The sequence below is a fragment of the Narcine bancroftii genome, chromosome 4, assembly GCF_036971445.1.
Source record: "Narcine bancroftii isolate sNarBan1 chromosome 4, sNarBan1.hap1, whole genome shotgun sequence".
NCBI classification, from domain to species: domain Eukaryota; kingdom Metazoa; phylum Chordata; class Chondrichthyes; order Torpediniformes; family Narcinidae; genus Narcine; species Narcine bancroftii.
In genome coordinates, this window is record NC_091472.1 from 308,781,340 (window position 1) to 308,808,200 (window position 26,861).

Consider the following 26,861-nt stretch of genomic DNA (forward strand, 5'->3'; position numbering starts at 1 on the left):
GCGGTTGCAGGGGAAAATTGGTTGGTTGGGGTTGGGTGTTGGGTTTTTCCTCCTTTGCCTTTTGTCAGTGAGGTGGGCTCTGCGGTCTTCATCAAAGGAGGTTGCTGCCCGCCAAACTGTGAGGCGCCAAGATGCACGGTTTGAGGCGATATCAGCCCACTGGCGGTGGTCAATGGGGCAGGCACCAAGAGATTTCTTTAGGCAGTCCTTGTACCTCTTCTTTGGTGCACCTCTGTCACGGTGGCCAGTGGAGAGCTCGCCATATAACACGATCTTGGGAAGGCGATGGTCCTCCATTCTGGAGACGTGACCCACCCAGCGCAGCTGGATCTTCAGCAGCGTGGACTCGATGCTGTCGACCTCTGCCATCTCGAGTACTTCGACGTTAGGGATGAAGGCGCTCCAATGAATGTTGAGGATGGAGCGGAGACAACGCTGGTGGAAGCGTTCTAGGAGCCGTAGGTGATGCCGGTAGAGGACCCATGATTCGGAGCCGAACAGGAGTGTGGGTATTATTATATATTACAAACTATTATATATTTATTAAATCCATATGAAAGTAATTAGTGTCAATACAGTTCTTATTTTTGAACCAATTTAGAAAACTGAGGACAGAACTCAGAATGGCAATGTCTGAATAACTTCCGATTATCCGAAATCCTCATTTATCCAAAACTTTTTCAGAGCCAAACTGACCTCACTGCTTGGAAAAAAAAATTCACCCAACATGAAATTAGAATGATGATTGTCCTTATTTCAGGTAACTCTCTCCCCTCTCTTTTTCCATTTCTTCTTCACTATTGACTTTTCTCTCTAACTCTCCTATGGAACTGCGTGTTGCTGTCTCCCAGCCACAAGCAGTTGGAAGAGTCCCTCATCATGGCGTCATCAAGGAGAGCAGCCTCCTGGGCAGGGGCAGGTCAGGTATTTGCTTTTCCCTGGCGCTGGCACTGGCAGAGCAGTTACAGCTGTGTGGGGGATTATGGGTAATGAAGACAACTATTAATCCTACATTGAGCTGCTACTGCCACCACCCTGAGATGCTGGAGCAGCTCCGAAGTGGCCCGATTGAGGTGCCGGATCGGCAGACGTGAAGCTGGAACAGCCCCTGCTGAAATGCGCTCACGGGAAGACAGGAGCACACCAACTTGCCAGCGATTGTTCCACCGGCTTGGGAAGCCTTACCGGGGAATGGCGGCAGCTGTAGGGATGCATCAGGGATTAGCCGCGGCCAACGTATTTTTGGCGAGAATGAAACTTGTTTGTTGTTGCTTAAACATAAATACAAATGATTTGCTGTTGCTACTGGGCTGTTTTTAAAAAAATGACCAGTTGTCTGTAAAACTCAGTCAACCGAAAAATGATCCAGTCCTGACCATTTCAGATAATCGTGGTTCTTCACCATGTTTGGTTTTAATTATCGGCTCAGTACCATTCTTCACAACGTGAAATACAACATTCTTACCTGTTCTATCCAACACACCTCTGATTAACACCAACATAATCAACTCTGACCATCCTTTCCATTGGTTTCTTGTGTGGTCCAATGAGGGACTTGGTTATAATAAAACTGCTGTTAGATTGCAGGTCACCATCGTTTCCGGACAACGAGGATTAGACAATAACTGCTGGGCCGAGTAGCACTATCCATGCGCTGAGAAATAACAAAAAACTACACAAGCCATTTAAATCCCTACGTCCCAGCAGCATCCATAATCAATTAGCACAAAAAATTGGAAGGTTGGTAGTGTGCACTGACAAATAAAATAAGGAAAAAAGTTAATTACGAAAATCTATAAACACTAGTCTGTCGACTTGCTGGAAGAGACAGTGGAGCCTCTCACGATGACTCGTACCATGTGACTCTTGACACAGACTGTTACTGGAGTCCTGATCTCGCTGCTAGATCCCACTCACTTATCCCCCTCACTACTCCCACCCTATCCTCCTACACCTCTATCTACTCCACCCCATCTACCCTCTCTTCTCCCCAACTTCCTAACCCTCAAACCTCATCTCCCCCTCCTCTCTCTGATTATCTCCTACCCTCCTCTCCCCTGACCTCCTTCACCCTCTCCTTCCTCCTCCCCATCCAACCTCCCCCACCCCTACTTCACCCTCTGACTTCACCCCCCAACTCCCTGCTCTGTCTTCTCTCCACCCTCCACCTCTCCTTCTGACCCCACCTCCCGCTCCAACCCTCCTCCTCCTCTCTCCAACCTCCCCATCTTCCATCTCCACCCTCAGACCTCACCAACTCTCCACCCCCCCCCCAACATCCCCCACAATACTGATTCCCACTCTGACCCCACTGGATCTTTACTATCCCCTCTGACCTTCCCCTCTCTGAGACAGAATGCTTAGTTCTCAGGAGAGGCTTCATGTTCGTCCCCCTCCGCCCACACTTCAATAAGTTACCCACACGCTACGATGCCAAGCTCTTCTTCTGCCGCCTCTGACTCCGGGAACACTTCCATGACTGTGACTCTCCACTTCCCACCCAAGACCCGCTTCAACCCTTCTTCCTCCTCCTGGACACCTCGTCCTGACCAGCTGTCCGCACTGGACCTTTTTATTTCCAACTGCTGCTGAGACATTAACCATCTCAACTTTACCACTACCCTCTCATATTCTCACCTCCTCTGAACGGTCTGCCCTCCACTCTCTCCGCAACAATCCCAACCTCACCATCAATCCCACGGACAAGGGTGGTCTAGCATACTGATCTCTATCTTGCCAAGGCTAGTTGACAGCTTACAGACATCTCCTCCTATCGATCCTCATCAGGACACCACCACGGTTCATCAAGCCACTGTCTCAAACACCATCTCCAACCTCATCACCTCTAGTCGCCTCCCACCTTATTGTCTCCTATCCCCATATTGCTCGTTTCTACCTCTTACCCAGGATAGACAAACCAAACCAACTGGTCAGGCCTTTTTTTTGCTTCTCATGCCCCACCGAACTAGTTTTATCCTACCTTAACTCCATCTTTTCTCCCTGGTCTAATCCTTCCCTACCTACATCTACCTCACAGCCCTCCATCTTTTCAATGACTTCAGATACCCTGAACTGCACCACTTCATCTTCACGATGGATTTCCAATCCATCCCCCACACAGAAGGTCTGAAAGCATTTTACATCTTTCTGGACCAGAGACCCGACTACCACCACCCTCCTCCGCCTGGCAAAATTTGCCCTCACTTTAAATAACTTCCTTAACTCGTCTCACTTCCTCCACATTAAAGGAATAGCTAAGGGTATCTACATGGATCCTAGCTATGCCTGCCTGTTTGTGGGCTTTGCTACAAGCCTACAGAGGCAAACCCCTCAACTCTTCCTCCGGTATATCGACAACAACATCAGGGTTGCCTCATGCACTTGCAATGAACTTGTCAACTTCATCTACTTCGTGTCCAACTTCCACCCCGATCTGAAACTCACCTGGTCCATCTCCGACAACACTCTCCCCTTCCTGAATCTCTCTGTCTCCATCTCGGGAGACAAGTTTTCCACCAACATTTATTACAAATGGTCTAACTCCCACAACTACCTGGACTACACTTCCTCACACCCTACCCCCTGCGAGGATTCCATTCCCTTCTCTCAATTTCTCTGTCTCCGTCACGTCTGTTCCCAAGATGAGGTCTTCCAGTTCAGATCTTCTGAAATGTCTGCTTCTTTGACAAAAGTGGCTTCCCTTCCACCACCATTAACTCAGCCCTCACCCGCATCTCCTCCATTTCCCGCTCATTTGCCCTGGCCTCCTCTGCCCCCAGATGCGACAAACTTAAAATCCCTCTCATCTTCACCTATCACCGCACCACCCTTCACATCCAACACATAATCCGTTGGAATTTCAGGCATTTACTACAGGATCCCACCCCCAGACACATATTTCCTTCTCCTGCCCTCTCTGCCTTTCATAAGGACTGTTCCCTCCATGATTCCCTTGCATCTCCCTCCCCACATTTTGCCCTCCCAGCAACTTCCCCTGTGGCCATAGGAGGTGCAACATGTGCCCACATCTCCTCCCTCACCATGGTCTGGGACCTCAAACAGGCCTTTCAAGTGAAGCAGCACTTCACTTGTATATCCACAGTACTGATTTACTGCATCCAGTGCTCCCTTTGTGGCCTTCTCCACATCCGAGAGACCAGTCGCAGATTGGGAAATCGCTTCGTTGAGCACCTCCACTCCCTCTGCCACAACAGAGACCCCCCAGTAGCCAATCATTTCAGTTCTCAGTCACACTCCCACATACTCACATGTCTGTCCATAGCCTTATGATCTCTCCCACCAACAACACTTTATTTTCCATCTGGCACTCTCCAGCCAGATGGCTTTAACCTCAAATTCTCTCTGCTTTCTCCTAACCTGCTCGTCTTTTCTTTCCCCTCTCCCCTTTCCGGTTTTTCCAGTTCTCCCCCTTCCCTTCCCTCCTCCCCGATCACTGCTATCCCCTCCCTCCCTTCTCCACCTATCATCTCCTGCCTTTACCCCACCCTTTTGTTCGGACACCTGCCGACACTTACTGGAGCCGGTTCTGTATTTTTACCTTTGCGACACTGTTCGACCTGCTGAGTTTCTCTAGCGTTTTGTGTTTTGACCGTAAAACGAGGGTATTGGAATGGAAATGGAGAGGCACACTTCTTTCTCTGGCGAGAAAAGAAGCCAATTGATCATTACTTTTCGGTTTGCGGCATTCATTTAAAAATAACTCCTGAACTATATTATGAACGGCAACGACAGAAATTATGCATTTTTGGTGCTCTAATGAAGGGGATTTGATTCTTCATGCAAATTTGTTTATTTTAAACAAAGTCATTAATTCTGAAATCTTGATGGCTGTCTCTATCAGGAGGTCAAGTGTGGGGAGTCTAAGATGGTCTTTGTCAAACATTTTTAACCACAGAATGTGCGAAAAATGTTGGAAGACAAAAGCATTAAAGCAATAACCAGCAGACCAGAGGGTCTCATTCTTAAATCTTGGGATGGATGATAAAAGGGAGACTAGATTCTCTTGAGTCCATTTGGGCATCCAGCCAGTATCAGATCTTCTGTAATATTCCAAACATGGAATCCCTCCCTGGTTCAGGATTTCACCCCCCAACCCTCCACGGGGTCCTTTCATTCTTAAATCTTGGGATGGATGATAAAAGGGAGACTAGATTCTCTTGAGTCCATTTGGGCATCCAGCCAGTATCAGATCTTCTGTAATATTCCAAACATGGAATCCCTCCCTGGTTCAGGATTTCACCCCCCAACCCTCCACGAGGTCCTTTCATTCTTAAATCTTGGGATGGATGATAAAAGGGAGACTAGATTCTCTTGAGTCCATTTGGGCATCCAGCCAGTATCAGATCTTCTGTAATATTCCAAACATGGAATCCCTCCCTGGTTCAGGATTTCACCCCCCAACCCTCCACGAGGTCCTTTCATTCTTAAATCTTGGGATGGATGATAAAAGGGAGACTAGATTCTCTTGAGTCCATTTGGGCATCCAGCCAGTATCAGATCTTCTGTAATATTCCAAACATGGAATCCCTCCCTGGTTCAGGATTTCACCCCCCAACCCTCCACGGGGTCCTTTCATTCTTAAATCTTGGGATGGATGATAAAAGGGAGACTAGATTCTCTTGAGTCCATTTGGGCATCCAGCCAGTATCAGATCTTCTGTAATATTCCAAACATGGAATCCCTCCCTGGTTCAGGATTTCACCCCCCAACCCTCCACGGGGTCCTTTCATTCTTAAATCTTGGGATGGATGATAAAAGGGAGACTAGATTCTCTTGAGTCCATTTGGGCATCCAGCCAGTATCAGATCTTCTGTAATATTCCAAACATGGAATCCCTCCCTGGTTCAGGATTTCACCCCCCAACCCTCCACGGGGTCCTTTCCACCCCTCCACTGCTGCTGACCTTCAAAGATCCAATCCATATGCCTTGATCCTGAAGACAGCGCGGCTGGGCTGGTGTGCGGAGGTCAGCCCAGCGCTGGAGGAACTGCTTCTGTCAGCACCGACTTCATTCGGCGCTGGGGATCCCGAGTGCGGGGCGGGGTGGGTGTGAATGTGTCTTTTATTGTTTATAGATATAGAAGTCTTGCAGCTTGTTGGTTGGTTCTTTTCTGTTTGCTCTTCTGAAAATAAGTTTCCAGCTGAATGAAGTTTTGATTCATGGAGCAGTGAAATTGGAAGATGAGACTGAGGACGTTTCATGTGGGCTGGACGCTAGCGCTGTGCTCCTTATTCAAAACGGTGCACCTCTATAATCTGGACTGGGAAAGTTCCCTCCAGTTTCAAGGGCGCGAAGGAACCTTGTTTGGTTATTCGGTAATATTGCACAGTCATAAAGATGGAAAATGGTGAGTTTTAGTTTTGATGCAAGTTTAGAGACCCCATGGCCAAGTTTGAGTGAATATTATTGAACTTCTTTAAATGCCTTTGGAGCGTTGTCCTCCTGCTGAGCGTTATCCTTGACTGTACTAGGAACAGACGTGAAAGTTAATTAACGTGGAAGTTAATTCCCCTCCACCCTGGAGAGTTTGTAAGCGGTGCCTGTACTGAACGTTTACCCCTTTTGGCTTTGCAGGATTGTGGTTGGGGCACCAAAGGCAAACTTTTCCCTGGACGATACAGTGGTAAATCCTGGGTCCATTTACAAGTGTCGAATCAACCAAAATCCTAACAGAACGTGTGAAGAAATCATCTGGCGTAAGTTGCAATGGCATTGCGGTTCTGTTCTAACTGAAGAGCAATGGGGGGTGGACTCTGAGAGGGCGAATGTGCCTGAGTCTGGGCTGTGAACTGGATGTTTGGTGTGGAAGAGCACAACCTGGCGGCTTGCAGTATTTTGTTGCAATCTTGACTGCCCTAAATCTGATTTCTACCCCTCCACCCAGTTCATTATTTGATGATGCTCCTTTTGTACAGATCAACAGTTCGTTTTATATATATATATATATATTATATATATAATATATTATAATCTTTTGAGGGGGAGGATTGTGACATGTCCTCGGGCCTGCGCAAAGGAGCTTTTAGGTGGAGTGCAGTGTGCGCAGTACTGGCCCCACCCTTTACACCCATGGTTCGTGTGCCGTGGTCAAGCAAGCTGGGACGTGGCAGCGAGGTCCTTAGGTTTTATATCGGAGTGGCCTTCTCCTATGCAGGTTTCTTACCCGGGCTGGAGGGGTCTGCCTCCCCTCCTAGGTCGGACCATACTGCCCGGACCGGGGCCGGGGCCGCCGCTACTTTCCCTGTGCCCGGTCCGGGGCCGCCGGCTCCTTCTTTCTGCCCGGACCGGGGCCTCCGCCTGCTTCGCTCTGCTGAGGCCGGGGCCACCGCCTCCCCCTCGCTTCTGCCCGGACCGGGGCCTCCGCCTGCCTCACTCGACCGGGGCTGTCGCCGCCTCCCCCTCGCTTCTGCCTGGACCAGGGCCTCCGCTGCCTACCTTCTGCCCGGACCGGGGCCGGGGCCGCCGCTGCTTTCCCTGTGCCTGGATCGGGGCCGCCGCCTCCTTCTTTCTGCCTGGACCGGGGCCTCCGCCTGCTTCGCTCTGCCGAGGCCGGGGCCACCGCCTCCCCCTCACTTCTGCCCGGACCGGGGCCTCCGCCTGCCTCACTCGACCGAGGCCGGGGCCTCCGCCTCCCCCTAGCTTCTGCCTTGACCGGGGCCTCCGCCTGCCTCACAATAATATATTATAATGCATGTTCTAGACACCATCATTTCCATTTCTTATTTTTTCAAGGAAGATCCGTGAGAAATCCAGTTGAATTTCATCACTGCTCCCAGCGCTTTGACTTGGACCACTTGATTATGATCTAGAAAATCTTCAAAATGCTGTTTCCCCAATCATAACATGAAATCACTCCCTCTTGGATAAATGTGTTTAACTTGGCTTTTGTGGAGTAAATCCTGAGGATGTGATCAGCCATTTGTCAACGAGCAGCAGATTGCAATGCAATGCTGGGCTCCTTGGTCCAGTTGGTTAATTCGGCCAATGCTTATTGTTGAAAATGAAAACCAGGGTGGAGATGCTGGAAATCTAACATTAAGACACAAGATTGCTGTAAACACTCAGCAGGTGTCAACCGGGTTGAGGAGGGATGGAGGCTTTAACGTGGAATGGAATCGCTGCAAGTACCTGAGCAAAAGAGTTTGCTAAATTTAGAAAGTGTTTGGTTTTTAAAACTATCCAAGTTTTTGAAATTTCTCTCATAAGTTTGCCAATTTAGATCTTTAAATGGTGAAGGTACTTAAACATGTTTTAGCATGGTACAGTTGGTGTAGCGGTTAGGGTAACACCTTTACAGCACCAGCGATCGTGACTGGACCTGGGTTCAAATCCTGCGCTGTCTGTAAGGAGTTTGTACGTTCTCCCGGGTTTTCTCCTGGGGCTCGGGTTTCCTCCCACTCTTCCAGGAGTGTAAATTGGGCAGCGCGGATTCATAGGGCCGAATGGATTTTTGCAGTGCTGTATGTAGAATTTAAAGTTTTTTTAATTAAAAAATAATTTTAAAACATTTTCAAAACAACCTTTTAGGCATAACGTACAAGTTTAATTATTTTTCATTGTTTGAATATTTCTCCAATCAGTCTGTTTGAAAAAGTAATCAAGCCCTGAGGGGTGTGTTAAGAGCCCAGAGGACCCATGAACCCAGCCACAATAGATATTCACCAAAACAAATGTTTACTTAAATGAAAATTGTTTTTAATGATCTTTAAACATAAAAATAGAATCACACTTTAACTTATCGCTATTGACTTACTTCACCTAACTCAAACCCCTTCTAATTCTAAACGCAAGTGTATGTAATGTGTATATGTTCAGGAAAATTCTTTGATTCACAGTCCAATCTCACTTCTCATTCCTCCAAGTTCATTGGTTTCAGGCAATTCTCATACTGTGCACAGAATTTAACATTTGTAAAGTTCACCAGGCTTTGGTGCTTGAAAGGTAAATGGTTACCACTCAGGAAGGTTCTTGTTGGTTTTCAGAGAAAGATTTGTTATACAATGGACACCCAGCCACCTCAGTGTCTTGCTGACGAAATGTGCCCCCTTCAGGGTTCTCCAGATGATAACCTCTTTCTTTCAGGTCACTACAGAGTTCCTTTTTGTTTTGCTTATTCCAAGTGAAACATTAGACAGCCAGTCCTCTCCTCTTGTCTGACCAGGCCGTCTTCCAAATGGGCTTTCCATAAGTTTGCCAGCTTGTCCTGTTCCAGTCTGCTGGTTGTAACATGATACAAGTGATCTCTCTCTCTCTCTCTCTCTCTCTCTCTCTCTCTCTCTCTCTCTCTCTCTCTCTCTCTCGCACTCTCTCAGAGAAAAGCCTGTTTTCCTCTCTCTGACCCTCTTAGAATAGCAAGCTCTAGACAGAAGCGGCTCCAACAAACTCTTTCATCTATTGCCTTTTGTAAACAACAGTCCATTAGTAAAGACTCTTGAGCACTCTTCAAAGCTCTTGCAAAAGCTGTGAGGCCCCGATATGTTTAGCATGGCGCAGAGCGCCAGTATTTTAAATAAGATCTGTTTTAAAGTGTTTGTATGTGACCTACTCTAACAAACCTTTGTTACGAGGCCAAAGGACCCCAAACCCCAGCAGGAATAGACATTCACAAAGACAAGTGGCTTTCAAAACAGAAGTTATTTTTAATCAACTTCAAACATGAAAATAAAATCAAACATTAACTTAACTCTATACTTAACTAACCCAAATTAACCCCCTTCTAATTCTAAGTGCATGTGTATGGAATGTGTGTGTAAATTCAAGAAAAGTTCTTTGGTTCACAGTTCAATCTCACTTCTTCTTCTTCCAAGTTCTCTGGTTGCAGGCAATCACCATATTGTGCACAGAATTTAACACGTATAAAGTTCACCAGGCTTGGTGCTTGAAAGGTAAATGTTTACCACTCAGGAAGGTTCTTGTAGGGTTTGCAGAGAGAGAGAGATATTTGTTGCGCCAGGATTTCTACAACTGAGGTACCACCACTAGTCACCTCAGGGTCTCGCTGATGAAACTTGCCCCATCAGGGTCTTCTAGATCGTAACCTCTTTCTTCAAGCTACCACAGAGTTCCATTCCTTCCTCTATTTCAAGAGAAACATCAGACAGATACCACTTCCAGCCATCTACTGCTCTGGAACTTGCTTTCATCAGTTTCAAACAGTTTTGCCTAGATTGCACTTTTCAGTTACTTGTCAGTGTCCCACTGACTAACTGACTGAGCTGTTAACTCAACTCTCACTTTTCCAACTCAAACTCCAAAGAGAGCATGTGACTCATGTCTTGCAAAAACCCCACTTTCTCCAGCAAACAGGAGTTCTTCCTTCTGCTCCCATTTGTTGTTATCTTAGGTAAACTACCCAGAATTGACCTTTCTGTGAGCACTTTGCAGAAAGGGTACTGATAGCATGACTCCAGCAAGACAATGGTCAAGCATTTTATGACATCAGTTCAATTAACACCTACTTGTGAAAGGTGCTTACATTCTCCAGAGATCCTGCAACGTGAATTCTTCAGTCTTTCAAATAAGATCTGTTTTAAAATGTGTGTTTGTATGTGACCTACTCTAAATCTTATAAATTCTCCTCAAATATTAATATTGTTACACCTTTCCCAATTTATCTCCCAAAAACATATCTATAAACTCTGAAACAGGTGCAAAATGGCTTGATGGAAAATGAGGTGCTGTTCCTTGAACTTGAATGAATGAAGAGTTTATTATTCATTATAATGGACATTGAGGACAATGTTTGAGAGTTTAACCTGGGATAGAAACATAGAAGATAGGAGCAGGAGTAGGTCATTTGGCCCTTCCAGCCTGCTCTGCCATTCAATGAGATCATGGCTGATCTTAAAGTTCAGTACCCCGTCCCCGCCTTCTCTCCGTAACCCCTAATTCCCTTATACTGAAGAAATAGATCTAATTCCCTCTTAAATATGTTCAATGAACCTGCCTCTACTGCCCTCTGTGGCAATGAATTCCACAGATTCACCAAGCTCTGGGTATAGAAATTCCTCCTCATGTCGGTCCTAAATGGTTTGTCTGTTATCCTTGAACCATGGCCCCGGGTTCTGGACTCCCCCACCACTGGAAACATCCCTTCCGCATCCATTCTGTCCAGTCCTGCCAGAATTTTATAGCTCTCTATGAGATCCCCTCTCAATCTTCTAAACTCCAGGGAGTACAATCCCAATTTGCGCAATCTTTCCTCCTAAGTCATTCCTGCCGTTCCAGGTATCAGCCTGGTGAATCGCCTCTGCACTCCCTCCATTGCAAGAACATCCTTCCTTAGATAAGGCAACCAAAACTGCACACAATACTCCAGGTGGGGTCTCACCAAGGCTTTGTACAGCTGTAGAAAGGTATCCTTATTCCTATACTCAAACCGTCTTGATACGAAGGCCAACATACCATTTGCCTTTTTAACCGCCTGCTGTACCTGCATGCTCGCCTTCAGTGACTGGTGCACAAGAACCCCTAGGTCTCTCTGCACTTCCCCATCTCCCAATCTATTGCCATTCAAATAGTAATCTGCCATCCGGTTTGTATTACCAAAGTGGATAACCTCACATTTATTCACATTGTAGTGCATTTGCCATGTATCTGCCCAGTCCCCCAATTTATCCAAATCACACTGGAGCCTGAAGCTTCCTGACCCCCTCCTCAGTGCACACAACCCCTCCTAGCTTAGTGTCGTCTGCAAATTTGGAGATATTACATCCAATCCCCTCATCTAGATCATTAATGTAAATTGTGAACAGCTGGGGTCCCAGTACAGATCCCTGTGGCACCCCACTGGTCACCGCCTGCCACTCAGAAAATGAGCAGTTTATCCCAACTCTTAAATATATTCAATGAACCTGGGGCCATGGTTTATCCCAGGTCTTCTACCTGCCAGCCAGTTCTCAATTCACATCAATACTTTGCCCCCAATCCCATGAGCCTTGATTTTGCATGCCAGTCGTTTTTGTGGGACCTAATTGTGCAATCTTTTTGGAAGTCCAGGTACACCACATCCACTGGCCCTCCCCCATCTATTTTACCTGTCACCATCTCAAAGAATTCCAATAGATTTGTCAAGTACGATTTACCTTTTGTAAATCCATGTTGACTCTGTCCGATCCCTTCTCTGCTAGTCATATGCTCCGCTATTACATCCTTAATAATGGATTCCATCATTTTGCCCACTACCGATGTAAGGCTCACTGGCCTATAATTCCCCGCTTTTTCTCTACTCTCCTTTGTAAATAGTGGGGTAACATTAGCTACCCTCCAATCCATGGGTACTGATCCTGAGTCTATTGAGTTCTGGAAAATAATTCTTAAAGCATCTGCTATCTGTATGTCCACTTCCTTAAGTACCCTAGGATGTAGGTTATCAGGCCCTTGGGATTTATCGGCCTTCAATCCCTTCACTTTCCCCAAGACCATGTCCTTGGAGATACTGATTTCTTTCAGGTCCTCCCTTGCATTAGTCTCTATGTTTCCCAACATCCTTGGGAGGTTATTTGTATCCTCTCTTGTGAAAACAGAACTAAAGTAAGAATTTAATTGGTCTGCCATTTCCTTATTCCCCATTATATATTCCCCTGATTCTGAATGCAAGGGACCTACTCTGGATTTCACCAATCTTTTCCTCTTGACATATCTATAAAAGCTTTTGCAGTTGGTTTTTATGTTTGCCGCAACCTTACTTTCATAATTTATTTTTGCCCTCTTGATTAATCCCTTTGTCCTCCTTTGGTGCATCTTGAACTGTTCCCAGTCTTTGGATTTGGTACTTTTTTTGGCCAATTGATACGCTCTCTCTTTGGACCTAATGCTGTCTCTAATTTCCCTTATTATCCACGGTTGAGTCACCTTTTTTGGTTTATTTTTATGCCAAACCGGTATAAACGATTTCTGCAATTCTTCCATTAGATCTGTGAATGCTTTCCATTGTCTATCCACAGTCAACTCCCCCATAAACACCACCCAATCAATAAACTCCCGTCTCATACCATCATAATTCCCTTTATTTAAATTCAGGACCTTAGTCTCGGTTTTAATTTCATCACTCTCCATGTCGAGTGAGAATTCGATCATATTGTGATCGCTCCTACCCAAAGGGCCTCGCACAACAAGATTGTTGATTAGCCCCTTATCATTGCATAATACCCAGTCTAAAATGGCCTGCTCCCGAGTTGGTTCCTCGACATGTTGGTCTAGATAACCGTCCCGTAAACATTCAAGGAATTCCTCCTCCTCTGTATTTTTACCAATTTGACTAGTCCAATCTATATGTAAATTAAAGTCTACCATGATGATAGCTGTTCCCTTATTGCACGCTTCTCTAATTTCTCTTTTTATGCCTTCCCTCACCTCTACATTACTATTTGGAGGCCTATATACCACCCCCACTAACGTTTTCCGCCCCTTGCTATTCCTCAGTTCTACCCATATAGATTCTGCATCTTCTGAGTTAATATCCTTCGTGTCAATCGTGTCGGTCCCTTCTCTCACCATCAATACTACCCCACCCCCTTTTCTTTCTTGCCGATCCCTCCTAAATATTGTATACCCCGGGATTTTAAGTTCCCAGGCTTGCCCACCCTGCAGCCATGTTTCTGTAATCCCAATCAAATCATATTTGTTTATCTCAATTTCCACAGCTAATTCATCTATCTTGTTCCGAATGCTTCTTGCATTAAGATATAAAGCCTTCAGATTTGCTTTTTTCATCCTCCTTGCTCTTTCTGATTTTTTACTTTCGCTGCCTAACCTAACTTTTCCTGTTTTATCTTTTCTGTCCTTTGCCCTATCATAGAGGTTCCCACCCCCCTGCCAAATTAGTTTAAACTGCATTCGACGGCTGTACCAAACCTAGCTGCCAATATATTGACCCCTTTTGGGTTTAGGTGTAACCCATCCTTCTTGTAAAGGTCATGCCTTCCCCAAAAGAGATCCCAATGGTCCAAGAAGCCAAAACCCTGTCTTTTACACCAGCCCCTCAGCCACACATTCATTTATCTTAACCTTCCATTTTTGTCCTCAATTTCACTTGGCACAGGTAGCAAACCAGAGATCACCACCCTGGCGGTCCTGTTTCTTAGCTTCCGTCCTAGCTCGCTGTAATCCTTTTTCAGTACCTCCTTTGGGCAAATGGAAGGTGGTGCCACTTGAAGAAAATGTCCTGCAGGTCTAAAGCTCTGGTTGCCAAACCCAATTGCAGACATGTCCTCGTTTGCCCCCTTTGCACTTGTCTACACTTAACATCTGGTTGTTTTCTCATGTTTCCAGTCTGATGAAATGCTCATTCTGTTTCTCTCTCCAGAGAAGCTTCCTGACCTGTTGATATTGTCTGGTTTTTGCTTCGGGTTTCCAGCAACTGATGGTTTTTTTTTTGGTTTCAAGCCGATGGTGCGAGTGCATCCAGAATGAGAAGGTGTCAGTCAATGTGCAGAACCTGACTAAAGCAAAGTAAGCACATTATTAATTTCCCCTGATGGAAACTAGAGGGAAGAAAGTCAGTTCAAATGCCCTTACAGTTGCTAAGCACTGCAGTTTGGACTGGCCTTCTCTCTTATCAGTATCAAGTGCAAACCAAGTGCAGTATGCATAAATTGTTTACAAATTTCAGGGTATATTAAATATTCATTTTGATCGGGCATGGTTGATCTCTGTTGTAAATGGTCCCAGAATCTTGTGGATTCTTCAGCATATCGCCAGTCTTAATTGCAAACATGAGAAAGAATTGGCTGTCACCTTTGGTCCTAGATGCTGAGGAGCAGAATTTTTTTAGAACACTGCTGTTGATGTATGACAGGTGTCAGATAAATGAAGCCCAAATTGAAATGTCAGCAGGAATTGGGTCTCAGACTTTATGGCAGTGAGTGATTTGAGCTCCCAGTGTTGGTTTTGTCTTCAAATACCGCCTGTTGGAAGGTGTGTGTGAAATTAAGTTTATTGTTATGTTTTGATGAACAGAACCCAAACAGATGTAACAGAAAATCCAGAGGGTCGAGGAATTGAGTTGAAACTTCAGACATCCTTCAGTGATGGTGCTTTTATGACCATTATCAAAATAGCACATCTTGTCTTTGCAAAGACAATAGAGTTCCACAGCACAGAAACAGGTCCTTCAGCCCAGTTTGTCTCTGCTGCTCAAGCTAGTCCCATTTTACAACCTTTGGCCATCATCCCTGTGAATCTTTCCTATCCACGTACTTATCTAAATATCTCTTGAATGTTACAATTATCCCTGCCTCTTCAACTTCCTTGTTCCATATGTCCACCACCCTTTGTGTGAAGAAGGTGCCCTCAGGAGGAATGGCCATTCCAAAGGAGGAGATGGTCATAGGTTACTACATATATACATATCCTGTTGTATCTCTAATCAGTCATTTTGTTTTCCAAATGCAAGCAGATCCCATCTCTCTGAATCCCCTCCAATAAATTACCTTTGACTAACTTTAAACTCACATAATTCCCTGGCTTATCGTTACATTACTTTTTAAATAAAGGAACAATATTAGCAAACTTTCAATCTAATGGCACATCACCATGCTTAGCGATAATACAGATATCTTTACCCTGCAATTCTTCCTAGCTTTCTATAATGCCCCTGGGTGTGACAGATTATGTTGCATTTTTATTAAATATAGTTATGTTTTAAAGGAGATAAATTGTGGCAGGTGTTTTTTAGTGCAGGTCACATACAAACACTGATCTCATTTAAAATATTGAGCTCTGCTCAGCCAGACAGGCCTTTGCAAAAGCTTTGGGGGGTGCTAATAGAGACTTCACAAATGTATTGTTGTTTTGGAAAGCAACAGATGAAAGAACTCAGAGGATTAGGTCCGGAGCCGCAGTCTGTCTGAGTGCAGTTGGCTGTTCTAAGAGGGTCATGTGGTTTTGGAAGCAGAGAGAGTCAAACAGGCTTTTTTCTGTGAGTGAGAGAGAGAGAAAATTCAGTTCATTTTTATCAGGGAATGATTTGGCGGAGGATAAAGTTGGGTCAGTTTTGAGATTAACAAATCAGCCCAATAAGGATGAAGTTGAAGAGGATTGTGAGATACATCCTGCAGGTGCTGTAACAAGGTCTTTGTCTAAGAAAATGATGAGAGCTGATAGAGGCTTGCCCAGTGCTTCTGAAATAGTCTTGAAAGAACAGGTTAATTGTGAGGGTAAGGATTTCTCTTTGTCAAGGAAAGAGTTAATTCAGCAACAATGGAGAGATACAGATCTTATTGACTTAAGGGACAAAGCAGAAAGTGTGGTGTATGCACTCACACAATTAAGAGTGGGAGATATAACATGAGGGAAAACTTCCTCACTCCGAGAGCGGTGGCTGAGTGGAATGACCTTCCAGAAGAGGTGGTTGCAGCAGGGTCAATTTTGTCATTTAAGAGAAGGCTGGATGAGCGCATGGATATGAGGGGATTGGAGGGTTATGGGCAGGATGTGGGTAGGTGGAACTAGTGGAGTTCTCTTAAATCGGTGCGGACTAGAGAGGCCGAGATGTCCTGTTTCCGTACTGTAATTGTGATATGGTTATATAGTTATATGCAATGCTTTCTCAACCTTTACTTCTATTAGACTAGCATGGCTACTTACACACAGGGTTATATATGGAAGGATGACATCATGACGTGGACATCATGATGTCCAGCAGAGGGCGGGCTTAGACCCAACAATAAGTGAACGAAGATTAAAGGAATGGCTTTTGGGTATGATTTGAAGGGTGAATTGTTAATGAAACCTTAATATGAGGATAATGGTAGTGGAGAAAAGTCTGTAGCAGAGGTGTTAGTTGTTGACAGGGTTCAGAAGTTATGGATCATAAGATTATGGAAACAGAATCTTGTGAGGGTCACCTTAAATAAAACCATGGTTCCTGTGTGCCTGTCTAACTCAGCAATTTTGAAAAATCTGGAGGAAAGGTTAGGCCATCTTAAGTCACAAGAACAGATGCAGTTGAAAGAATTAATTTTGAAATATACAAATTTGGTCCCTGATGTGCCAAAAAGGACATCAGTGATTTATCATAATGTTGATGTGGGAGAGGCAAGTCCCATAAAACAACACCCATATAGAATAAACTTTCAGAAGAGTGAAATCATGAATCAGGAGGTGGAATATATGTTGAAAAATGATATTCTTAGACCTTCAAACTCAGATTGGAGTTCTCCTGTGTTCTGGTACCTAAACCAGATGGAACTATTAGGTTCACTACAGATTACAGGAAGGTTAATTCAGTAACTAAAACAGATGCTTATCCTATTCCGAGAATGCTAAATTTCTGACTAAGTTGGATTTGTTGAAGGGTTACTGATGTGCACCTCTAATTGAGAGAGGAAATAATATTTTGGCTTTTAACATATATAACAATTACAGCACGGAAACAGGCCATTAGGCCCTTCTAGTCCGCACCGAACCAAACACTCCTCTCTCGTCCCACCTACCTGCACAATGACCATAACCCTCCATCTTCTTCTCATCCATATACCTGTCCAACCTTTTCTTAAATAATACAATTGACTCCGCCGCCACTATTTCTCCCGGAAGATCATTCCACACAGCTACCACTCTCTGAGTAAAGAAGTTCCCCCTCATGTTACCTCTAAACCTCTGCCCCTTAATTCTTAACTCATGTCCTCTTGTTTTAATCTTTCCTCCTCTTAACGGAAATAGTCTATCCACATCCATTCTGTCTATCCCTTTCATAATCTTAAATACTTCTATCAAATCCCCTCTCAACCTTCTACGCTCCAAAGAATAAAGACCCAATCTGTCCAATCTCTCCCCATACTCCAGATGCTTAAACCCAGGCAACATTCTGGTAAACCTTCTCTGCACTCTCTCCACTCTGTTTATATCCTTCCTATAATTAGGCGACCAGAACTGCACACAGAACTCCAAATGAGGCCGCACCAACGTCTTATACAATCTCAACATCACCTCCCAACTCCTATATTGATAAAGGCCAGCATACTAAAAGCCTTCTTCACCACCCTATTCACGTGAGTTTCTACCTTCAGGGAACGATGTACCGTCACTCCTAAATCTTTCTGCTCTTCTGTATTCCTCAATGCTCTCCCATTTACCACGTATGTCCTATTCTGATTCTTCTTACCAAAATGAAGCACCTCACACTTATCAGCATTAAATTCCATCTGCCATTTGTCAGCCCACTTTTCTAAGCAGCCCAAATCCCTCTGCAATCCTTCAAAACCTTCTTCATTATCCACTATTCCACCTATCTTAGTATCGTCTGCATATTTACTAATACAACTCTCTGGTTTATATAAGTATAATGTGTTACCTGTTGGCATGAAAAATTCCCCTGCAACATTCTGAAGGATAATTAATTTGGTAATCCAAGGGTTGGCATATAGAGATGCTTTTATTGATTATTTGGTCACAAAATGACACATGGGAAGAACATCTGAGGGAATTGGACAAATTTAAAAAATAAATCTTGTTTGCAAGATTATCCAAAGCAAACTTAACTGTAAATTTAGCAAAAATTCAATTTGCAAATGCCACTGTAACATACTTAGGTCATGTAGTTGGTCATGACCAAGTTGCAGCTATTCAATCCAAGGTGAATTGATTTCTGAATTTCCTCTTCCCAATAACAAGAAAGCAGTGAGAAGGATTTTAGGAATGGCAGGATAATATAGGAAATTTTGCTGAAGTTGCTCTTCCTTTAATCAATCTTTTGAAAACAGGGGAGAAATTTGTGTGGGCTAAAGCTTGTCAGACAGCTTTGGAAAAATTAAAGGCCATTCCCCTGTGTTAAAATCTCCTGATTTTGACAGACCATTTTCTTTAGCAGTGGATGCCAGTGATGGGCTGCAGGTGCAGTTTTATTACAAAAACATAATGAAATTGACCATCCATTTGCCTACTTTTCAAAAAAATTCAATGTTCATCAAAGGAACTCTTCCACTATTGAGAAAGAACGGTTATCTATAATATTTTTTTCTGCCAAATTTTGACGTATATCTTGGTACCTCTCATGAACCAATTGTGATATTTACTGACCACAATCCTCAGGTGCTTTTGAATAAAATGAAGAATAAAAACAGAAGATTGTTAAACTGGAGTTTAATATTACAAGAATATAATCTGCAAATTAATATAATGTAATAGCAGATTGTTTGTCAAGATGTTAAAATTGAACATGTAAAGAAATATATACTCTCAACATTGGGTTACTTTGTTATAATATGTATATATTCTGTATTTTTATCACTTTAGGGATTTTAAAGTCAGTTTAGTTATAACTGAATTTTAATTCAAGAGTTTAAATTCCTTTGTTGGGGGAAAGTGTGACAGATTATGTTGTATTTTATATTGTATATAGATATGTTTTAAAGTTGATAAATTGTGGTATTTTTTAGTGTAGGTCACATTTAAACACTTTAAAACAGATCTCATTTAAAATGAGATCTGCTCAAGCCAGGCAGGCTGGCTCCGAGTGCCTTTGCAAAAGCTTTGGGGAGTGCCCAAGAGACTTCACTAATGGATTGTTGTTTTGGAAAGCAACAGATGAAAGAACTTAGAGGATTAGGTCTGGAGCAACAGGTTGTCTGAGTGCAGTTGGCTGTTCTAAGAGGGTCATGTGGTTCTGCAAGCAGAGAGAGTCAAACAGTCTTTTCTCTGGAGTGTGTGTGTGAGAGAGAAAAAGAGAGAGAGAGAGAGATAATTCAGTTCTACAGTTCAGCAGCAGCAGCTGGGACTGGAACAGGACAAGCTGGCAAGCTTGTGGAAAACCCCATTTTGAAGACAGGTTGTGAGTTCTTAGTTCAGCCTGGTCAAAGCCCCTGAGGTCCATACAAGAGGAGATGGCTGGCTGTATAATGTTTCACTTGAAATAAGGGAAACACAAAGGAACTCTGGAAAACTGTGATGGGGCAGGTTTCTTCAGCAAGACACTGATGTGGCTGATTAGAAGGAACCAGTTTGTGTCCAGCGACCAACAAATCTCTCTCTGAAAACTGACAATAACCTTCCTGAGTGGTAACCATTTACCTTTCAAGCACCAAAGCCTGGTGAAATTCATAAATGTTAAATTATGTGCACAGTATAAGAATCGCCTGCAACCGGTGAACTTGGAGGAATGAGAAGTGAGATTGGATTGTGAATCAAATAACTTTTCTGAACTTACATAGTCATTACATACACGTAGACATAGAATTAGAAAAGGGTTGTTAGGTTAAGTTAAAAGTAATAAGTTAAAGTTTAATCCTGTTTTCACGTTTAAAGATAATTAAAAACAACTTTTGTTTAAGTAACCATTTGTCTTGGTGAATTTCTGTTGCTGCTGGGTTTTGGGGTCCTCTGGGCTCATAACACTGGGATACACTTAATTAAGATCCAAGATTAGCCTTCCTATATGCATTTTAAGACCTCCAATGCCTCCTCTTCTGTAATGTGGACTTGGTTCAGGACATTGCTATTTACTTCCCCAAGTTTCCTTGCCTCCATGTCTTTCTCTTCAGTAAATTCAGATGAAAAACATACATTAAGGACCTCTACTGGAGCTCTACACAATAGGTGATCTTGTTGATGTTTAAGGCGCTGATTTCCAAATTACTCATTTGCATTTAATATGCTCGAGAATCACTTAAGCTTATCTACCAGGGCCATCACAGGTTCCTTCCTTCCCCTTTCTATTTCCTTTTTTTTGGTAAACTCACATCCTCTTAAACTGCTCAAAGGATTTGCTTGATTTCAACTGTCCATAATTGGCATCTGTCTCCTTTTATTTGACTGGATACTTAGTATTTGGTCATCCAACCAAGATTCCCTGATCTTGCCAGATCTTGTAAGCTTTTAATAGGGGATCTGAGTGAGGATGTTATTGTTTGTCTATATAAGGGATGATTAACTTCAAACATTTTTATTTAGTCATGAATTAACAAAAGCCTGAATTAATAATGAAGCACCTCCCCTTCCATATCTACTCCAGCATTACAAAAAGACCTGTCAGCACTATTTGAAAAGACCATTTTTTTCCTTGCACTGGGAATATTTATTTATGCTTTTCTTTCTCTTAACAGATTGAGTTAATTTGATCGACTTTGTTTTTTAAACAAAAAGGTACTTGATTTGGCTGAAGCACATTGCACTAATGGGAGTGACAATAAACTCGTTCTCATTGATCTAAAGATTGTCTGGGTTAAATTGTGCAATTTTTAATTGAAATGAGGTGGCAACATCAGGAGCCAAGTACTGTTACTTTCTTTTTAAAATATTTTTATTGGGGTCAACAAAAACTGTTTAGACAAGGTTAACTAATGATAACATAAATCAAATCATGTCATATACATCTTTTTCTTCTTTGGCTTGGCTTCGCGGACGAAGATTTATGGAGGGGTAATGTCCACGTCAGCTGCAGGCTCGTTTGTGGCTGACAAGTCCGATGCGGGACAGGCAGACACGGTTGCAGCGGTTGCAGGGGAAAATTGGTGGGTTGGGGTTGGGTGTTGGGTTTTTCCTCCTTTGTCTTTTGTCAGTGAGGTGGGCTCTGCGGTCTTTTTCAAAGGAGGTTGCTGCCCGCTGAACTGTGAGGCACCAAGATGCACGGTTTGAGGCGATATCAGCCCACTGGCAGTGGTCAATGTAGCAGGCACCAAGAGATTTCTTTAGGCAGTCCTTGTACCTCTTCTTTGGTGCACCTCTGTCATGGTGGCCAGTGGAAAGCTCACCATAGAACACGATCTTGGGAAGGCGATGGTCCTCCATTCTGGAGACGTGACCTACCCAGCGCAGTTGGATCTTCAGCAGCGTGGATTCGATGCTGTCGGCCTCTGCCATCTCGAGTACTTCGATGTTAGGGATGAAGTCACGGAAACAACGCTGGTGGAAGCGTTCTAGGAGCCGTAGGTGATGCCGGTAGAGGACCCATGATTCGGAGCCGAACAGGAGTGTTGTCATGTACATAATCACATATTAATTGTAAATGAGAACATGACCATAATTATCACATAATTTATTTCATTCAGGACATCAAATTCTATAATTATAATAATTGAACAATACAATCATAATTCGTTCTGTCCAAAAATACATTAAATACAAAAATTTTACAAATAATACACGTACTATTCCCTTCTCTGATGTGATCATGTTGTTCTGTGATATAATCCGTAATCTGTTGTTAAATCCCACTTTGGTGTTTTACTTGGCTTGCAATCTAACTTTTGTTTCTCCTTGTATTCATGGAAAGGTGTACAATGACAAGGAAATCAATATTAATTTTTGCAGGTAAAAATGAGGAGAAGAAATGTGGACCCGATTGTGAAGAAGGGAGAGATAACCAGTGGCTTGGTGTTAGTTTGGCAAGACAACCAAGGGAAGATGGTTACATACTGGTATATAAAAATGCTTATTTAACAAATTCAGTAAAGTTCTCGATTAATTGCAATGTTATGTTTCACATCAGTGTTTTGTTTTCTTAAAGGCATGTGCACATCGTTGGAAAAATTTGTTCTACATACAAAGTGAGGTAAAGCCACTTGGGTTGTGTTTTAAAATTCCAAATAATTTGCAGCCTTCTCAAGATTCACCACTGATACCTTGTTACAAAGGTAAGGATTTTTTTTTTAAAAAGACCAATGTTTCCGATGTCATTCTTTAAAAACCTGGACTGTGTGACAGCAATTGTTCCATACTATTTGACCAGCAACCATTTCAGGACTATCTGGGTTTTTTTGCAATGACTTTAAATGACAATTGGTACACAGGTTTTATTATATTTTATATTAGATATGAATATGTCTTTAAAAGAGATAGATCATGGGGGTTTAGTGTAGGTCACTTCACAAAGAGATACTTATACTTCACATCTCACTTAAAATGCAAGAGCTTTGCTGAAGCCAGACATTCAGGCACCAGTGGCTTTGCAAAAAGAAAATGGAACTGCTTAAGGAACTTCAGAAGTAGGTGGAAATGGAACAAAGACCAGGCTCAAGTGCTGATAAAGATTGGATTGGATTTGGATCCTTGGGAGGGGTTCCGGTTTTTACAAGCAGAAAGAGGAAAAACAAACAGCTGATTTCACTTTTGTGAGGGAGAGAGAGAGAGAAGTCAGTTCTGCCATAGCTTTTGAGACTGCAACAGGGCGAGCTGGCAGGCTTGTTGAAAACCCCATTTTGAAGACGGGTTGTGAGTTCTGAGTTCAACCTGTTTAAAATCCTTGTGGTCCTTACAAGAGGAAATGGCTGGCTAGAATGTGTCTCCTGAAATAAGGGAAATGAAGAATTCTGTGGTGACCTGGAAGAAGAGGTGATCATTTGGAAAACACATGATGGGGAAACTTTCTTTGGCAAGACACTGAAGTGACTGATCAGAGGGAATCAGTTTGTGTGCGTCCAACGAGCAACAAATCTCTCTCTGAAACCAACAAAAACCATTGACCTTTCAAGGACCAGAACCTGGTGAAAATTCATAAATGTTAAATTCTCTGCATTGTATAAGAATTGCCTGATACCAGTGAACTTGGAGGAGTGAGAAGTGAGATTGGGCTGTGAATCGAAGAACTTTCCTGAACAATACATACAAGTGCACTTAGAATTAGAAGGGGGTTAAGTTAATAGTAATAAGTTAAAGTTTGATCCTGCTTTTATGTTTAAAGAAAATTAAAACCAACTTTTGTTGAAGTAACCATTTGTCTTGGTGAATTTCTATTGCTGCTGGGTTTTGGGGTCCTCTGGGCTTTTAACAAAATTTACCAAATGAAAACAAAGAAAACTGAAAATGCAAGAACCTGAATGTTGAAAGAACTCGACAGCCAAATAGCATCTTTCCAGGGCTGAATTTTTGTTTTGTTTACCAATTGAGAGCCTGGTTGAAACAAGTGATATGGTTTCAGTTCAGCATCACTGAGCTTGTGCTTGGAAGAACATAGAACAATGCAGCACAGGAACAGGCCCTTCAGCCCACATATCTCTGCTGAGCATAATGTCCAAATGAAAATAAAGCTCTACTCTTTGCACTTGATTGATATTTCCATTCCTTTCATATTCGTGCATCTATCTAGAACCCTCTTAAATGCCGCATTTGTATCTGCTTCCACCACTTTCCTGGCACCTATTAATCTCTGTCATATTTTTGCCTCCCTTAAACTTCCTCTCCCTGACCTTAAACATGTTCGCTCAAGGGTGTGATGCTTTTCCCCTTGATTATCTATCCACCCTATTGTCTCTCATGATGGTGTACACCTCTACTAGTTCTCTGCTCTAGAAAAAAAAAACTTGTTTCTCCATTCTCTCTTCATATCTTGCATTCTAAAAAAATCAGGCAATATCTAGTAAACCTTCTTCTGCACCTTTTCCAAAGTCTCTATCTGCTTCCTTCCTGTGATGGGATAACCAGAATTGTACAATATTTGCCAAGCTGAAGTTTAATATAGCCGAAAAATGATCTCTTCTTTTATACTCAGTGCCCGGATCGATGAAGCCAAGCATACCATAGACCAGGGGTGGCCAAACCTGTTTAATAGAAGAGCCACATACATTTTAATCTTGCATGCATATTAGTGACAAAATATTTATATAAATATTAATAAATACATGAACATAATAATATTTATTCATGCATGTAGTTTTCAAACTGCTAATTTATATGTTTCAATAATCAAAAAGTGTACATATGTTACCAAATATTTTTCAAATCCTGATTAATTTTCTGTGGAAATCCCTGGCCAAGGAAGCAGTAGAGATTGTCTCATTAAATATATTTAAGATAGAAAGATATATTTTTGCATCGTACAGGAATTATAGGGGAAAGGGGCAGCCAGATCCACAGCCAGATCAGCTGTGATCTCACTGAATATGGAAGCAGGCTCCATGGGCTGGATGGACGACTCCTGCTCCTGTTTCTGATGCATTCTCTTCGGGAACACGGCTGCCACTGGTCTCTGCAGCATCCACAGCTGAGCACACAATGCGGGAAATGACCCAATGCAAAGCTGCCTCCTGCGCAGGGTGAGGTCAGCTCTTGTCCTCCCCGCCCCATCCTCTGCTCGCCTCGTCCCAGTCACCGGCGGGATGGGGGAGTGGCTGCTGCGAGCAGAGGCAGGGGTATGGTGTGATCAAACCTCTGCGCTGCCTGGTGCTAACTCTCCATCTCGTGAGGCCAGGGACTGCCTGAGGCCACTGACAAGACCTTCGCAGCTGCTGGCAGTTCCAGCTCAGTTTTGGCTTCACACCTGGATGAAGTCCGCATTGGGGATCCCCTTCAGCCTTTCCTCCTTGTCTCCATCATCTTGTTACCACCCCCCCCCCCCCCCCCCCCCCCACAACCACCCTTGCTAGAGTGCCTGCATTAGACAGAGATCCCACCGCTGGCGCAGGCCACGCCTCATCAGAACATTCCTGGGTCAGCGCTGGCTTCCCAAACTCAGCAGCTGTTCCCTGAAGAGGACCATCAGCTTTGTCTGACCCTCCTACCGCACACCCCACGTTGGTGCTGCTCTGTGGTGGTGTGGCCCAGCTCGAGGTGAACCCGACCCCAATGTGCACTGCTCATTCTGGCCTCTGCAGGGTCCATTCATTCAATGTCCACTCCCTCTTCCTTCTCCTTGTCATGCAGCCCAGGCAGTGACGGTCCTGGTCTTACTGCATGATTTGGAGTGTCCTGGTGTGATTTCAGGAGCGTTGGTATCTCCTCCAGCCAACATATTTCTGCTAGCTGCACATTATGTGTCAAAGAGCCTCATGTAGCTCGCGAGCTGTGGTTTGGCCACCTTATCAACTTCTACCCAATTTCAAACTCACCTGGTTCATTTCCAAAAAGCCCTACCCTTTCTAGAGCTCTTTATCTCTATCTCGGGAGACAAGCTTTCCACTAATCCACCAATTCTCACAACTACCTCAACTACCCTTCCTCACACCCCTGAAAGGATTCCGTCCCCTTCTAGCAATTTCTCCGTCTCCACCGCAGGGATCAGATTGAGTGGTAAGGCGTTGGCTCAACAGCGGCTAAACTGGGAAGGGAGGAGAACTGGAGTGAAGGGGGATTCCACAGTTAGGGGGACAGATAAGAGATCCTGTGGAAGAGATCCTGGATGGTACGTTGCCTCCCTGGTGCCAGGGTCCAGGATATCTCAGATCGCGTTCACGGCCTTCTCTGGAGGGAGGGTGACCAGCAGATGTTGTGGTCCATGTAGGGACCAATGACGTGTGTAGGAAAGGTGAGGAGGTAGCGATCTGATCCAATTTCATTGTTCTCTTTTCTTAATGTAAGTAACCTTGATTAGAGGGAGGGGTTACATTAGTATTAGTTTAGTTTTTATTTTTTTTATTTTTTATTCTTTGTTTCATAATATAAGTTGATTAATTGGAGTTTTTATATAATGGCCCTGGACTATAATATTAATATTAATTGATATTTTACCGTTATGAGCAGATTGTTTATAAAAGTGATTCATGTGATTTTCATTTTCAATATTAATTAATAATTAATAACAAAAATGGGAAACTGTTGATTAGAGCATTTTTACCAGTTTTATATTATATATACATTTTGATATTTCTGTTATTTTATGAGATTATTGAACTCAATAAGAATATTTTAAATATAAAAAAGGAAAGATGAGGTCCTACAAGGAGAGTTCAGGGATTTAGATGCTAGGTTGAAGGATAGGTCCTCCAGGATTGCTACATCTGTCATGTGCTGGTCAGGTTAGAAATAGGATAATGCAGCTTAACACGTGACTAAAGACGTGGTGCACGAGGGAGGGCTTCAGGTTTCTGGATCATTGGGCTCTCTTCCAGAGAAGGTGGGTCCTGTTCTGACAGAGCAGTTTGCATCTGAACTGGAGGGGGATAAATATCCTTGCGGGATGATTTGCTAC

At 43.4% G+C, this 26,861-nt stretch overlaps 1 protein-coding gene and 1 long non-coding RNA gene across 9 annotated transcripts in view; one reads left to right on the forward strand and one right to left on the reverse strand.

The window, feature by feature from the left end:
• The window catches only part of LOC138762234 (uncharacterized), an 82,681-nt gene extending 76,635 nt beyond the window's left edge, over positions 1–6,046 (reverse strand). For 2 of the 3 annotated variants that reach the window (XR_011356850.1, XR_011356848.1), the window contains exon 1: positions 5,924–6,046. This is a non-coding gene — a long non-coding RNA (uncharacterized lncRNA). Of the gene's footprint in view, positions 1–4,558; positions 4,659–5,923 lie in introns of all 3 variants that reach the window. The other variant, XR_011356849.1, reaches the window with a different exon arrangement.
• The window catches only part of itga4 (integrin alpha 4), a 140,004-nt gene that overhangs the window by 4,844 nt on the left and 108,299 nt on the right, over positions 1–26,861 (forward strand). For 4 of the 6 annotated variants that reach the window (XM_069935865.1, XM_069935866.1, XM_069935868.1 and 1 more), the window contains exons 1-4: positions 6,009–6,368; positions 6,596–6,717; positions 22,271–22,377; positions 22,467–22,593. In XM_069935865.1, the coding sequence (XP_069791966.1) occupies positions 6,202–6,368; positions 6,596–6,717; positions 22,271–22,377; positions 22,467–22,593 (523 nt within the window). In that variant the 5' untranslated portion in view covers positions 6,009–6,201. Of the gene's footprint in view, positions 1–6,007; positions 6,369–6,595; positions 6,718–22,270; positions 22,378–22,466; positions 22,594–26,861 lie in introns of those variants that run through there. The other 2 variants (XM_069935869.1, XM_069935867.1) reach the window with 2 other exon arrangements.